General features: G+C 38.3%; 1 protein-coding gene and 1 long non-coding RNA gene across 2 annotated transcripts in view; both read left to right on the forward strand.

Moving 5' to 3' along the window:
- Nucleotides 1-5,629: 5,629 nt before the first annotated feature.
- LOC129431816 (uncharacterized) lies at nt 5,630-7,834 on the forward strand. Its single transcript, XR_008639930.2, has 3 exons — nt 5,630-6,069; nt 6,975-7,179; nt 7,588-7,834. It is a non-coding gene; the product is annotated as an uncharacterized lncRNA (long non-coding RNA).
- A 3,625-nt stretch (nt 7,835-11,459) lies between these two features.
- pdpk1a (3-phosphoinositide dependent protein kinase 1a) overlaps nt 11,460-17,590 on the forward strand; it is a 30,348-nt gene continuing 24,217 nt past the window's right edge. Inside the window, exon 1 of the mRNA XM_073857023.1 lies at nt 11,460-11,616. Coding sequence (XP_073713124.1) covers nt 11,593-11,616 — 24 coding nt within the window. The 5' untranslated portion in view covers nt 11,460-11,592. The remainder of the gene's footprint in view (nt 11,617-17,590) is intronic.

The raw sequence follows: 17,590 nt of genomic DNA on the forward strand, positions 1-17,590 counted from the left end.
AAACCTCTGCACAAATTGTTATGTCATGAAAATAACTGGAAGTGGACCTCTGAATGCCAGGAGTCATTCATAAAAGCAAAGGAGACACTTTTAGGGTCAAATGCACTCACTCATTTTGACCCTGCGCTTCCTATCCAACTGGCCTGCGATGCTTCCCCGTATGGTGTGGGAGCTGTCTTGTCCCACATCATGCCCAATGGTCAAGAGAGGCCAATCGCGTTTGCTTCCAGGAGTCTGAGCAAAGCAGAAGCAAACTATGCTCAGATTGAGCGAGAAGCATTGAGCATTGTGTTTGGAGTGCGTAAGTTCTATCAGTATATTTTCGGAAGAAAGTTTACGCTGCTGACGGATCATCGCCCACTCACTGCAATATTTGGTCCACATCATGGCATTCCCGCCCTTGCCGCCAGTAGGATGCAAAGGTGGGCTTTGTTGTTATCTGCTCACACCTATGACATCAAATACCGAAAATCAGAGATGCACGGGAATGCAGACGGTCTGTCCAGGTTGCCTCTCGCTGAAAGGGTAAAAGAAGCAAAGGTGGCTGAAATTTTCTATTTCAACCAGGTGGAACGGGCACCTATAACGGCCGCACAAGTACGCAGAGGCACAAGAAATGACCCTGTCCTGTCAAGAGTCGTGGATATGGTCATGACAGGCAAAGGGGAGAGACATGACTTGGAGCTAAAACCTTACATCTCTCGACGTCATGAACTTTCAGTGCAGTCAGGCTGCTTATTGTGGGGGAGGAGAGTGGTAATTCCCCCGGCTTTACGCAAGCAAGTGCTAAAACAGCTGCATGTTGGACACTGTGGAATGGTCCGCATGAAGGAGATCGCCAGAAGCTACTTCTGGTGGCCAGGAGTTGATGGCCAAATTGAGGAAAAAGCTAGGATGTGTACCTCATGCCAGCACATACGTAACGCACCACAACTTGCACCGCTGCACCCGTGGGAATTCCCTGAAAAACCATGGCATCGCATTCATATTGATTTTGCTGGCCCAGTTGAGGACAAAATGCTGTTAGTGGTCATGGATGCACACAGTAAGTGGCCTGAGGTGGCCATTATGAAATCTACATCAGCTGAAAAGACAATTGAGAAACTGGGAGAAATTTTCAGCAGGTTTGGATCACCAGTGCAACTTGTCTCAGATAATGGGCCCCAATTTACATCTCATGAGATGGCCACATTTCTACAAGCAAATGGTGTGCAACACATAACGTCATCACCCTACCATCCTGCCACTAATGGATTAGCCGAAAGGTTTGTCCAAACCATGAAACATGCTTTGAAAGCTTCGCTCGGGCAAGGAACATTTCATCAACGTCTGCACAGCTTTTTGCTTTCCTATCGTAGTACTCCGCATGCGACCACCAAAGTGTCGCCAGCGTATTTGTTGTTCGGTAGAGAGGTCAGGACAAGTTTTGAGCTGATTAAACCAGCTACACTCAAAGAGACTGTCCAACGACAACAAGAGCATCAAGTACAGCGACGGAATCTACGAGCCAAGGACAGAAATTTTGCAAAAGGCTCATCAGTGCTTGGTTGGAACTATGGTAGTGGTCTGTAATGGGTTCCGGCTACTGTGGAGGCCCAGACGGGTCCAGTGTCATATAAGGTCAAGACTGCTGAAAATCTTTCCTGGAGGAGACATACTGATCAGTTGCTTGGTGGAGCCAGCACTGTTACAGATCTCCCTGAGATCACTGATGTCACTGATCAAATATATGACAATTCTCCAACTTCAGAAGTCTCCACAAATGAGCCTATGCTGACCACAAATGGTTCTTTTGCTAACAAATCATCACCTTCATCGCCAGAAAATGGAAACCAAATAGGCCGTCGGTATCCAGTAAGGGAGCGGCGTCCACCTCAACGTTTATTGGATTACACATAGTTAGGGGCTACCCTTATTGCTTCGGGGCAGAATAATCCCCTAAGGGTAAGCCAGGGTCTGAGGTAGTCTACCCTCATTCCCAGGATATAGTTGTGTTATTTTACAGCAGGAATAACATAAAAGACTCAATGTTCACGTTCTGAACAATCTGTGTTTATAGATGTTGATAAAGAAACAAAATTTTATAATTTGTAATTTAAGTGGTACAGTTTAATTTGTAATTTAAGTGGTACAGTTTAATTTGTAATCTTTGTGTTATACCTCAAAGAGTAAGAGGGGAGGAAATGTTGTGTATGTTGTTAACATTGTTATTTAACTACATTTCCCACAATGCACTTGTAACGTGTGTTTCCGGATATACATGTTCCGGTGTTATGATTCTAACGCATGCGAGTAAAAGAGCAGTCACGTTAAGTCCGTGTGTGTGTCATCATTTACTGAATGTCTCGTTATAATCTCCCAAAAGACACAATACTCCACATATCCAGACATTTTCTGGGTATGGGGATTGTATTGGACATGTTTTTTTGATGGCCATGGCATCCAACATGAGGGCCACAGAGCCATATTTAGCAGGGTCTTCTTCACGTCTTCTCTGCAACATGTCCAACATCATTGTGTTGAGCCCAGGCTTGGCATCCACTGACTGCATCCACCTTTAAAAAAGAAAATTAATAGCTATTTACTGTAAGTGCTTCAACTTCGACTGATCTTTTTCCAGCACTTTCAAAAAATAGTGAAAATAGCACATAGCACATCAGTTCCCGGTTTGTTGACATTGTGTAGGGCTGAAGTGTTTTAAGTATTTTAACCAGTATGTTTAAAAAGTGTAATAAAAAAACATGTACTACACCGTTGCAATGTATGTGGATGTGGCAGGGGAAGATGCATAGAATCGCTCAGGTAACTGTATGCTTTCGGACCATGGAGGTGCAGTGTGAGAGCAAACTATCTCTGGTCCTTGGTGTATTCATGTCCCCGCTTTGAGAAGAGGTCTATCTGAAGATCTGAAATTCTGTTAATACAAACTAGTTAGTAAGTTCACTCGAAATAATAATAAAAGTCTGACAAAGAGTATAAACAACATAAAATTCAATGTTGTATTATCAAATTATTTTACCAGAGTCATTTGATTATGTCATGCCGCACGCATTGCTGTTTCTGTGTGGAGTCAAAAGGGTCTAACTCTGTGCCAGCGCATAACTACTGATTTGTTAAAAAATAATAAGTATATATATATAATATGTTCAGGGGTTAAATTGGGGTTTGTTTTGTGGGGATGCTCTGTTAGGAGGGAGGGTTCGAGGGGTAACATGTTTAATCCTGATGACAGCAAAGCCATGTTTCAATGACATTTTGGACCTCTGATAGGATTTTATCACAGGTTGACCCAAACTTTAAAACCTGAACTTTAAATTAGGCAAATCTATGAGTCTGACACCCTATATGCATTTGTTGCACATGTCATTATGCACTATTGATCAAACTTTGAAGGAAGTTATAAGACTCAACCTCCTTCACTAATTCTAGGCATAAGATTGGCTACCCAAAAAGACTCAATTAACAAACAAACAAAAAAACAACAGATACTGATTCAGCAATAGGCTATGTCTTATAAATTAGCCATAGAGATTCCCTAAGCTGGTCAGCAGTTAGTTAAACAATCACTATAGTTAGGTCGTAATTGATTTGTATAAACAAAATACATTATTTTATTAAACTATACAATAAGTTGTATCCAGTTATCTAACGTAAACACGTCATTATTCGCGTCAGTTCACACGCACCAGCGCAGCGCATACACTGGCGCGGAGCAGAGCGAGACCTTCAGTACGTGTGCCGGGGCTAGGCCCAGCCGGTCCTGGCCCAATTTAAACCCTGCATATGTATCCGAGTCCTGATCAGAAGGTAACGTCCGATTCCGATCGAGTCTGAAACCACGTGATCGGGGCCGATTTCCGATCACGATATCGGATCGGGACATCCCTAACAAATACGTTACTATGGAAGTCAGGGCCGGATTAACCATACGGGCAACTGGGCAATTGCCCAGGGGCCCAAGACCTCCAAAGGGCCCAGGGCAGCAAGGGCATGAGCAAAATACTGTATTTGGTAATCTCTCGCTGGCCGCTTTATATTAAACAAACGCGGGATTTTGCGCTGCAAAGAGAGATGCTGCGCTGCCTGTTACTTTGAACGTGAGTTGAGAGCGGTTGAATCTCATGCGGCCTGACCAATGAAGAAGGGCCTCAGGTTAAGACCCTCTCCTCATTGGTCAGTCCGCATGAGGTGGGTGAGTCAAAGGTTCGCCGAGCATTACGTGACGCAAGGCGTTAGTAAAATTAAAAAAGGAAAAGGACATCAGAAACGCAGAAAATGTAAAGTATAAACAGTCGTGTAGTCTACGTGATACGCAGGTATCTGCGCGATCCTATCGGCATATGAAATCAAATTACTATAGCGGCGCGAAAGTGACTGGGGAGCAGAGAACCTACAGGCGAGTGACAGCTAAGTAGCGCGAGAGTGATTCCAGTTATCACATGGAGAAATCTGCTTTGAATCGCTCTCGCGGTACTTTGACATCACCAATAGGTCTGCTTAGCGCCAAATGAAGTCAAACCTGCAGTGTAGCTGCTCACGCGACACTGTAAACAAACCAACCATGAGGAGTAGGGAACGAGTGGAGCAGTGCACAACATAAATCCGGAGAGTTAACAACGCACATGTGAGTAAACAACATTTAAATCATCAATCCAGTTTGTTACTTTATCTGGAGGCTGGAGGTAAGGCTCAAATAAAATAAAATCAGCCAGTGTTTATGTCCTGATGGTTTTTAGCTGTCTTGCAGCATGTTTGCTTGTGCTTCACAGTGTTAAACTTACTTTCCCTGTGTTCATTTATATATCTACGTTCAAGATGTAGCCTATATGATCTTAAACTTCTGTGAGGAAAATCATGTCTGCGTTGATGTTCAGTTCAGACTTGCAATTTAAAGAGCATTTTCTTCACTTTGGTTTGGGTGTCTAATATTAGGCTACATGATGGTCTTGTAATAATAATTAATAAACGCCTATTTTCATTTTTAGACGATGCTTGTATATGCAAAAAATAAGCTTTTTATATCAATGACTTTGCAAATTAGAGTTAATCCATGGTCATCTTAAATGTGTATTAATTAAAAAGTTCTGTCAAGTGAGCTTCGGTCAACGACGAGGACAACTCAGCTAAGTTAGCCAGGACTTTTCTACACCGCCAGCTTACTTTTACAGCCCGGAGATTATACAGATGCTGATGTGTTTAGTTTTCATAGCATCATATGTGAGTGAATGTCTTTGATAGGGGACATAGTAGTGCATTTGAATGAGCATTTAAATATTTGTAAATCAAAATACACCTGATGACAGTTAGAATTCGAAGTATTGAGTATATGTACTGTATAATACAGTAATATATTCTGTATATGACCATGTTATGGTGATCCTGGCGTCGTGATGATGGGGCCCTTGAATATTGTTGCCCAGGGTATAACAAAGTGTTAATCTGGCCCTGATGGAAGTGAGTGGGTAGGGTATCGCCAAATGTGTGCCTACCATAATTTATCAAAATAATTGCTTTTTTGTAAAACAGAACCTCATACATTTTTTAAAAACAACATGAGGGTGAGTAAATGAAATTATTTTAAATTTTGGGTGAACCTTTAATTCGGTATTTTTCTTACCTGTAGAATGGCTTCAAGGGGAAGACATCCGTACAACCGCCCCCAAGGAATTAGAGTTCAGTGCATCTCCACGAGGACATCTCGCCGGGGCACTGCTTTTGAAGTGGCAGATGGAAAAATTAAAGTTTCAGCAGAAAACATTACCACCATGTTTGCACTTTGGGATGGCAGTAGCATGTATACAAGGCCCCAAAGTGCAAACAAGTACGAGTTTCAGGAGCGCTGTCATTACGTTTTGAAAAACCATGCCATCTCTTCCATTTCTGGCCGAAAACATCTGTTTGTAAATACAAACACCAAATTCTTCAAGGGGTCATCCACCACAATTTCTGAAGCGCTCCAAAAGCTCAGGTGATGAAGCCCTGGTTCCACCCTCAAAGGTTTTCACTGGGACCGAACCAGAGATGTTTTCATCTGGAGAATACGTAACCTTGACAGGGGTTATTGAAAAGGTAAGTACACCAAAATGTATGCATACAATGAAATTTCATGAGGTTTTTTTACTCAGAAGAATTGAATTGTAGCACACAAGTTTAATTAATAGTATGGTGTATTTTTGTTTAGTACCTACCTACCTACAAGCACCACTTGTAAAGAAAATTGAGTGTGCAGAGGTGTATAATACTTAAGTATTTTAGTTACATTTTCCAAGCATCTATGTGTTTGTCTTGGAAAAATTTTTACTTTTCTTTACTAAAAAATGTTCACTACATTCTAAAGCATAGAATCATACTGTGTATTCATTATATATTGCATATTAAAATTGATTTAATGCCTAATTACATAAAAATTGTGTATTTTTACTTTCTTGAGTAAAAGTACGATTTTTTTTTTTACTTAAGTAAAAGTACAAAAAATTACTAGATGTTTAATGTACTCACATATTAAATATAAACCAAAAACTTGAAATTATGAAATGTAGTGAAGTAAAAATTATGATATTATGTTTTGGAATGTTTGTTTTCCAAAGAAAAACACTGATAAAATACGAATAATTGAAAATTTACTTTTATGTAGGTAGTAAAATACTTAAGTACTATACAACTCTGTGAGTGTGTGCCTTGGCTAGCAAAGACATTTAATCTTTATAGAACACAATGAAGCATTACATTGTTACTGTTGCATTTAGGGATGTAACGATTCAACCGTGTGTCCCATTAAAAATGCCTGTCTGAAATCGATTCTGAATCGCAAGGCTGCGATTCTTTGTTTCATGCACAGCTTGTGCGTGTACTACGGCATTTGGTCAGTAGGAAGTCCTTCATTCATTGAGAAAACGCGCACTTGCACGGTTAATGGTTACACCACTAGATAACAATACTATACAGGTAATCAAAATGTATGTATTTTCTTACAGTTGCATGTGTGAGAATGGTTTCCGGAAACGTTCCTGTCCTTGACCTTACCCTCAAATGTGGCAGTAAGAGCATTAACATGTCCTTGTGGCGGGATGAGGCTTTAGCCGATCTTCAAATAGAAACGGATGTGACCATCACACATCTCAGACCTGCCAAAAAAGGAGAGGAGAAACTGAATTCGTCGACATATACACAACTATAAAGGTATACATGTACACATTTTATAGGGCACCCTACTATTTATATTTATGATAATTATCATGCATCACTCAGTTTTCACTAGAATTAAATTAATAAGCCAATGAAACAAGATCAACTGTAATTTTTTTTTTGGATGTTTGTAACAGTTAGTGTAGTTAAAGGAACAGTGTGTAGGATTGTGGCCAAAACTGGTATTGCAATCACAAAACTGGTGGCCAATACACATAATGACAACATAAACATCAGTTGAGGGCTGCAACTCCACTTTTTAAATGACAATATCCTGGCCAGACTACTATTGTCAGTGATAAGTATTTGAAATGAAAATGATTTTTTAATGTTTGTGACATATCAGGGCCATGTTATGATTAATTGATATAAATTACTTACATACTGTTCCTTTAAATATAGGTTCTTGATGCCAAACCAGTTTCTGAAGAGATCCAGGTCATTGGTGTATCTGAGGTGCAGGATGGCCTCCAGTTGGTCGCGGAGGATTTCCAGGAGTTTTTTCTCCCATCAGAGGTTCACACATCTGAATGTGACACCTTGTCCGAAATGGCTCCTTTTAAGTTGCAGATCGAGCACGTGCACAACATCATCAGCAGAGTGGAGTTCCCCGCCTGAATGATTGTAAATAGTTGAATGAATTATTTTTTTATTTTTTAAAACATTGTTATAATTACATTTAATTAAATGCTTTGATAATAATTTGTTATATCCAAAAAGTTATTTATGCATTTTGAAATTTGTTTAATGATGTTCCCTATGTTATTAAAAATAAAAAACACACACCATATGACTATTCGTAACCTGCTCTATTAAATTAATGCACTGAATTTTTTCATCATTGTCTCCCTAATATCTCTTTTCATAGAAATAAACCTTACAATGCTAGTAATTTAATATGCAAATGGAATTAGATAAAAGTATCGAAGGTATAATCTACAAAATCTGAGGTAATCCATAAACATAGACCATTAAATAGGTGAAGGTCAAAACACACGTAATCCATCCATAAACAAGAAAAAGAAATAACCTTGTATCCTTGGGTGGTTACATAACCAAGAACCAGATAGACTCCATGGAATAGTGAGCAACGGTAGAATGATGGGAGAGCTAATCAGGTAAATGAGCAACAGGTGTGAATGATCAGAGTAAAAGAGTCCATGCAAAGGTTTATGGGAGTCATACATAATACACTTCATTCAAAAAATGTAATCTCAGGGTGCCATTTGGAAAACACATGTATCCAAAATACAAAACACATGGGGTAATAGAAACCACTCAAATACAAACCTAAAGGCACTCACTTGCAAAACTGAACACCAATCAGCCAGCTACAAAAAAGTCCTCATTTTAGCCATTTCAAGAACTTTGCAAGCATGGATGGAGGGAGAGCAAGAGGCAGAGGTAGAGCAAGAGGAAGAGGAGAAGGAAGAGGAGGGCAAGGTCAAAGAGGCCATGCATGGACCCATATTTCTGATGATATAAGAGCAACTTTGGTGAACCATGTCATCAACCATGGCCTGATTATGTGGGAAGCTGGGCAGAGAGTCCATCCACATCTAAGCTGCTTCACAGTGGCATCTGTAATAAGAACATTCCGCCTAGAAAACAGGTATGTCTTCACCTCTCTACCTTCTACTCTACTCAAATCCACATCACCTGTACAGGGGGGTGCTAATGCTCCTTTTGCAGCCAAAGTATTAGTTTTTGTAAAACACATTACTTATATTGTCCATATACAGTCCATTTACCATATTGAGATGTTTCAGTACAGTAGTGGATGATACAGTATATACAATAAAGTTCTGTAGGAAAAAGAAGCAAACCGATGACAATTTGTGGTTGTATTTCTCTAGAATGACTATACTGTAAAAAATGCTTTGCTGCCTTAGAGTTTTTTGTTGAGTCAACTCGGATTTACAAGTCATGTCAACAGAGATGAGTTGTCACAACTTATAAAATATAGTTGAGAAAAGTCAGCTTAATTTTATAAGTTATAACAACTCACCCATAGTTATAACAAGTCATCTCTAGTCAGGATAAATAATAGTAAGTTGAAATGACTTGTAAATCCGAGGCAGCAAAGTATTTTTTACAGTGTAGAAGACCTTCTGGGGGAGGACACCAACGCCTGTTCACACAACAGCAGAAACTTGCCATTGTGGACCTACTGTAGTGAGGTCCTGTGGCAAGACCCCAACAGACGGCGGGATCCATGAGCCCACATATGCACAATTGCAATGATTTTCTGTGTTTACAGTAGTGTTTTTTCAATTATTATCATAATTTTTTTTGCTTTAACCGGATTCACGTAACTGCAATGTACAGTGCTGCAATGTACAATATTGAGTAGGCCTATTTGCTTTTTTGGTTGTTTGAAAATGTGCCTCCTGTAAATATGCCTTCTGAATAAACAGTGAAAATCAAAGACTGCAGTGTTTTTTATATAAAGTAGACTATAGTGTGTTCACCCTGATCTGAAAGTGTATGCATATGATGCAAGTATGTGTCATTTTGTCATTAGAGTTACATTTTGACAAATGAATGTTAGGTTTTGATATCAGAGTTTCAATTTGACACAGATGTGAATGGTATATTTCCCAGTGTTGTGTCATGTTTACTTGTGTGTAGAGCTTTGGCACAGTAAGCGAAGTTTTGCAAAATGTGTTAAAGCAATGGGCTAAAACTATATATAATATATAAATATATAAACAATTTATTATAGCATGTTAAAATTGCCACAAAATGTGCCGTTTTGGGTGTGTCCTTTAAAATGCAAATGAGCTGATTAAATTCAAACACTGATCACAATGATGGTGGTTTGTTGCAATTAAAACTCAATTGTGCTTTTCTCTGCACTAAATGGCAGTGGCGTGGTTGGATAGGGCAGATTAAGGGGTGGGATTATTATAATAAGAGCTCCTTATGACATCATAAGGAGAGCCAAATTTCAACAACCTATTTTTTCATGTGCTTGTAGAGAATGGTTTAACAAAACTAAGTTACTGGGTTGATCTTTTTCACATTTTCTAGGTTGATAAAAGCACTGGGGACCCAATTATAGCACTTAAACATGGAAAAAAGTCTGGTTTTCATGCCATGGCCACTTTAAGTATATTAGTGCTTAAAGGGATAGTTCGGAATAGTAATATCAAAAATGATATTAAACCCATGATTTACTCACCCCCAAGCTGTCCTAGATGCATATGTCCATCGTTTTTCAGACAAACACATTTTCAGAAAACTTTTAGAAAATGTTTTAGATCTCTCAGTTATTTAAATGTGAAGTTACGGGGTCCACGACCTTCAAGTCCAAAAAATGTGCATCCATCCTTCACAAAATAAATCCAAACGGCTCCAGGATGATAAAGGTCTTCTGAGTGCTATTGTAGAAATATCCATATTTAAAACTTTATAAACCAAAGCCACAATAGACTCCTCTGTATTCAGGAGAGAGTATTAGCGTAGTGTACACACTTTTCTTAGTGACATGTGACAAATTATATATAATATCAACCAACACCATTATCAATAACCAATATTATGTGAAAACCCGACTAAAGTATTTTTTTTTGCGATTTACTGTTTTCTTCATAAATCATCATACATAATGTAAAGATCATGTTTTAAAAATATAACCTTGATATATTTAATATTGACTAAGTAAGGTCATTGAAATCAATGTGAAATCAATACAAACTTTGATGCTCCTAATCTCATAACAAGATTATGAAACTTTAGCCTGGATTTTACAGATAGGTCACATACTATAATATGGCACTTAACCTATAGTATGGCATGCTTGAGTGAGGAGCAGCTCTAGTATAGTCAAGTATAATAATAGTATAATTACTATATTATGCTGTAGTATATTACGATATTTACTATAGGTTCCACATTATAGTAGCCTATTTGAGAATCTAGGACTACTACTACTACTACTACAGTAAATACTATTGTGCTAGAACTGTGGTTGTAAACACTGATCTGAATAAATACACAATTGTTCAAATAGGCAAAAAAAATGTGGATATCAAAATGTTTTGAAGGTTAAACAAAGAGGAAAATGAAAGAAATGAAAGGATGACTGTAACTGAATCACATTTGATTCCCTGTGCTGTACTCTCCTCTGCTGTCAAAAGTATGTACTACACGTGTTTATACCGCCCTCTGTTGTCAGGAGTATGTACTATACTTGTTTGTACTGCTCTCTGCTGTTAGGAGTATGTACTACATGTGTTTATACTTCCCTCTGCTGTCATGGGGTAAGTACTACACGTGTCATCAAAACACTGCATGAGACGTTGTTGTTGTGTGACGTCAGAGCTGGCAGGAGCGAGGCAGCAACGGTCGTTTACTACAGCACTGTAATGTCAACATTACTGACACATCTGCCTGTAAACGTCCATGGCAAGGACCAAGAGTCAAACAGTGAGTGCTATGTATGATGAATTATATCACATATATGTCCTGACTATTAATGATAAGTTTAATCAGCTCGCTGTGTCCTTCTAGCTTAGCAGTTTAGTGTTTTGGGGAGTGGTTTGTCTTTAGTTAGTTTTATTTTTGGTTCATTTAACGTAACGTTTGTATTGGATTTGAGTTTGTTTTGGAATGGGTTGGTTGGCACCCACTTTATGCCTACGCATAGCTTTTACGTTGTTTTTACGTTAAAATGGCAATCTTGCGCATTAACGTTGTTCACTTTGTTGTGATTTGTTTGTATGTGTGGGGGGGGATGTGGGTGTGTGTTTAGGTTTGGGTTTTTTTAATTACCGGTGTTGTTTTGACATGTAGTTTGCCACCTGACGTGTTAAAAAAATACAAACAGTAGCTCTCGCGAGCACGTGAGGAAATGACGCAGCAGAGCGGTGTGATGAATTTGTTTTTAGGCAGTCACTTTTTAACGTTAACATTACCCGAGTTGAAAGATACATAACAGATCCTGCTGCTTTCGTATACCAAAATATTCAGAAAAATAGCTTACACATTTTCAAGCCCAGGTATGCGTTCACATGATAAACAACACCGTGAAGCCGTTTAACCAAAAACGAAACCGTGAACAATCCAAAACAAAAGTCCAAAATGTCAAAACTGTTGATTATCATAAGAAAAAAGACAACGTTTGTTACAGCTCAAGATAAAGTGGCTATGGCAATTTTTACAATTGTGAGACATTTTTTTTCTGCACAGATTTTCTTACATTAAATAGGTGTGAGCTAAACTTTATTGGTAACATTTTACAATAAGATTGTATTTACTAACAATTAGTTAATGCATTAGCTAATATAAACTGTGAATGAACAATACTTATGTATTCGTTAATCTTAGTTTATATTAATTTTAGCATTTACTTATACATTATTACATTATTGAATAACTAATACATTATTAAAATCAAACGTTTAAACTGTTAACATTAATTTATTTACGATTGAATTCATCTGTGTGTCATTTATCAAAATATCTTCTTCATAATTTATCACAATACTTTCATAATATTTGTTTTCTTACTATGGAAGTCAATCTATACCTTCAGCTGTGTGCTTAACATCATTTACATTATCTTCTTTTGTGTTCATCAATAATAATAATAATAATAATAATAATAATTTTTGAACAATTTTTATGAACAATTTGTTCATGTTAGTTAATGCATTTATTAATGTTTACTAATACAACCGTACTGTAAAGCGTTAACACAAAAATGTACCCAAAGGTTAAATAAAAATTGCACTGTACTTAAATGTTAAAAAACTGTACTTAAATAAAGAATAAATTAAAATGTATGTTACTTCAAAATGTAAGTTACTTCGAAAAATTTATTGTCCTGTTTTAACTAGGATAGGACTGTCAATCCATAAACATGATTAATCGGATTAACCACACCCTTTTTGTGTAATTAATCATGATTAATCGCATGCTTATTGTGAAAATGAAGAATGTACTATTATTGTTGTTAAACATTTTTATCATCATTTTCTAAAGTAAACCATTGGACTGAACAAATTTAGTCACTTGACTTTAATAGGTGAATATTTATGTGCTGCATTTTAAGAGTAAAAAAAATTATATTCTAAACATAGTGCTCTGTATATATTTGAATAGTTTCGTTGCAAAACGAGATAACTCAGTTTTTACATTTTTTGTCAAAACATGTTTATTATTTTGTTTTATGGTGCTACTTAGCTGTATTTTTTAAGTTATGAAGGTTTAAATCAAAACAAACCAACTGCAGTTGAATTGATATTAATTGGAATCCACAACCAAAAAACGAGATTTCTGAAAGATAAAAAAACTGAGTTATCTTGTTTTGCAACGAAACTCTTCATTTGTATACCGGTATACGAATGGTGATAATATATGGCACACTAAAATGATAGAATAATTAGTGGGAGCATTTAATACATATTTATTATTAATAACTAAACTCCACAGCAACCTTTGCTCCCTGAAGTTGAAGTGGATACTATAACATTAAAGTTATGTAAAACTTGCTGCCTTTAAAATTCCTTGGTGTTTCGAAAAAACAAACCTCCTGACTTTTGTCTTTTACATAGTTGGTTTGGCAAAGCATCTTCAGTCAGAGCCCGTGCTTCACACAAGCATGCATGTAAACCAGACTCACAAACCACCTAAAGGCGCGCATATGTGAGTTTGTTTGTCTTGATGCAGTGCTGTGCAGACTGGTTGATGTACTGTATGACAAAGCTACGCTTGGAACGCCCCAAACCGATGGGGTGAAACTAAAGCCCTATTCGGACAGGATTAGTTTTACAGGGGGACCTCTGAGTAAATCATGCTTCTCAGAGGTCCTCTGTGTTTTTAATCCTGTCCGAATCGGCCATGTTTGTGTTTTTTTCTGACGACCTCTCTAAAAATTTCAGAGCAATTTACCTACTGTTTTTTGCCGAACTCAAAGGTCCTCTGAGAAATTTAATCCTGTCCGGATGCAAATGTCTGTGTTTGCTCACGATATCTTTTGAAAACGCTGTTCTTTTCGTGTTTTGGCCAACGTGATCTGCCGTAAGGTCTTACGACGCGCGTATATGGTACCCATTCATTCAGAGTCCCATTCATTCAGATATGGATGTTTTTTTCATTCGGCGTAATAAAATAATTAAATCAAGACGAGTTTAATATCAAACACTGTTAAGACTGGCCACTGTAATATCAGTATAAGGTAAGAAACCTTATTTTGTTCAACTCCGGAATGGTGTTAATAATAATAATAATACATTGTTATTAATGATTATTTCTTCATTTCGTTGGGTTTATTATAGACGGTTTCATCGGACGCACCTGCGCTTACGCGATACACGTCTGGATCCGAACTTTACTTCCGGTTTCGTTTTTTTAATGGTCTGATTAGTTGCTAAACTGATCTCTTGAACAAATGCTTTGTCGAAAATAACGAATGTTTTGGTTTCCTAGGTAATCTATGTGTTGTTGTTTTTTTATATAAATAAACAACGTTTAAAGAACTTTGTTGTTATTAATTCTTAGCTGAGTTTACCGGAAGTTACGTGCGGACCATGACAGCCGCTTGTTTATGTTGTTACTGCTGAAACCGTCTATAAGCAGCTAGTTATATAAAAGACGAAAGCTACTTTAGTAGGAAAAGTTCTTGATTTGTTAAAATTAAATTAATAAATTACATGTTCTGTAATCATTTTACATTTAATGCAAAATATCAAACCTTACAAACACGCGTATCCAGAGCACGCGATCTTCTGCAACGCCCAAATGCATGAAACAGACACTCCCATCTCTGGAACAGCTTGAGAATTTAAATCCCATCTGAATTGGTACATAAAATCATAAAATTATTTTCTTGAACTGGCGCATTCCTGTGACGTAAACGCATACGCGACGAGAGCCATCGTGAGCAGACTTTTGGGTTTTTACTCATTAGACGGGAACGTTTAAGCCCCAAAACGCTGTCACTGTGTAAACGAAAGGCACATCCGATCAAATATTTTTTAAGTTTTCACCCTTGAACGTTCTCTGGTAAACAGGCCCCTAATCCTCCCAAAAAAACATTTCCACTGAATAGAGGGTATGCACATGACGTCACCGTCGGCGAGAGGGACTGCAGTTACGCCCACTGAGTGGCAAAAGACAGAGCAACAGCATTTGAGTACTGTGTGACATTGGCGAAAACACGGTGAAAACGCTTTGAAATGGGAAAAAGCTGTTGTGCGATATACAGTACTAACAGATTAACAAGAATTCTGAGCTATCGTTTTACAGACTGCCAAAAAACACAGCATTTTGTTGCACGTTTTGCCACTCAACCGGGCGAGCTCTCGCATGGTCCCGTGGAAAGTGAGGTCAATGCATACCCTCTATTTCAGCCCTGCCACAGCTGACATCAATGATTCTCTGGTTAACATTGGAGAGAGTGTTAACGAGGACAAGGCTGGAGATCACTCTGCCATGCTGATTGAATTGCTTGAAATCATTTTTCTTCCACTGTTAACCATTGTTACCTGCAAGGAAACATGTGCAGTCTTCATTGTTTTACACAAAAAGGGATTCACAGGCAAGGATGTAGTAAGATTGCACCTAAATCAAACATTTATCGAACTGCAAAGAGAGATGTTCAATTGTTGTGAAGAAAGCTTCAGGGCACGCAAGAAAGTCCAGCAAGTGCCAGGACTGTCTCCTAAAGTGGATTTAGCTGCAAATTCTGCAAAAGGAACAGGGATTGGACTGCTGAGGATGGGGATAAAGTCATTTTCTTTGATGAAAAGGCAAGCACTACCATCAGTCCTGTGTCATGTCAATAGTAAAGCATCCTGAGGCCATTCATTTGTTGGGCTGCTTCTCAGCCAAGGTAGTGGGTTCACTCACAATTTTACCTAAGAACACAGCCATGTATAAAGAATGGTACAAAACAACATCATCCAAAAACAGTTTAGTGATAAACAGTTCCATTTCCGGCATGATAGAGTACCTTGGCATAAGGCAAAAGTGATAACTAAGTGGCTCGTGGGAAAAAACATTGAAATTTTGGATGGGGGGGTATTCCAGAAGGCTGGTTATGTGACATACCCAGGTATGTTTGGAATTAAAAATGTCTTTATTAGAGCCTGACTGACGAAACAGCCTTCAACCATGTCATGAGTGTTGCCGTTGTATAGTTTGTCCACTAGAGGGCACTCTACAAACTCCCTGTTGGCAACACTCGTGTTTAACGCAACCTGCTGATCCAGCCAGAGTCGGGACGAGAGAACAACGGTTAAGTGAGTTCATGGTTTGTTGGTCACGAGACATGCATTGCTTGAATAACAATTATAAGATGTTTTGTTGCGCGTTTTTGACATAAAAAATATCGGCCGATATATCGGAATATCGGATTTTAAAACTAACAAACATTTGTATCGGTATCGGCCTTCAAAATCCTTTATCGGTCGGGCTCTAGTCTTTATGTAGTCCCCTGGTTGATTTAACTAACTTAACCAACATGATCAGGATATGCAGGTTTAGCTTAATCAACCGAAAGTTCAGGGTTTCGCTGATGGTAAATTAACACTCCAGATGGGAATACACTCCAGAAAACTTCCAAGACTTAATCCAATTGAGAACTTGTGGTCAATCCTGAAGTGGACAAACAAAACCTCACAAATTCTGTCAAACTCCAAGTATTAAGGTATCCGTACATTCACAAGGGGCGTAAGCGTTAACGCTTGACGGAAGGCTTGCCTGAAGTGTGGCTAACAGCCAATCACAGTGGCCGCTACAAATGCTCCGGTCTTCCATAAACGTAATTGGCTGGCTCTGTCTAGGTTATTTGCATATGGCGATCTGATTGGCTGGCGCACGCATTGCCGCTTGAAAAGTTGAGAAATGTTCAACTTCTACTGCGAGCAACGGCACTGACGCGGCGCCGACGGATCCACAATTCAGTTCGGCAACGCATGACGTCACCCATTAAAAGTGAATGGGAAGAGTTAACGCTTACGCCCCGTGTGAATGCAACGTATGCCAGAATGGGCTGCCATCAGTCAAAATGTGGCCCAGAAGTTGATTGACAGCATGTCAGAGAACTGATAAGGCAAGACTGATGCCATTGTTAAAGAGCACCAATTATCCAATTCAGGATTTTACATTTCCTTATTGTGTAAGTGTCTATTAGCACATGTTAACGATATGCAAGTGCGTTACGACCATGCAAATTATCCAAATACACAAAATAACATTGTTTTCAGCATGCACATCAGCATGTACAATTATGTGCTCAAGTAAGGGATAATGTATAGTAGGGCTGGGCGATAAAACGATAACGATATGTATCACGATAGACACGTGATCGATAGCAATAAAAAATGTGTTCGATAAAACGTTCGATAATTTTTTTTTTCGTCAGAAGAAAACGGAGGTTGCAAAGCAAGTTTCGTTG

Source organism: Misgurnus anguillicaudatus, chromosome 19, assembly GCF_027580225.2.
Source record: "Misgurnus anguillicaudatus chromosome 19, ASM2758022v2, whole genome shotgun sequence".
Taxonomy (NCBI): Eukaryota; Metazoa; Chordata; class Actinopteri; order Cypriniformes; family Cobitidae; genus Misgurnus; species Misgurnus anguillicaudatus.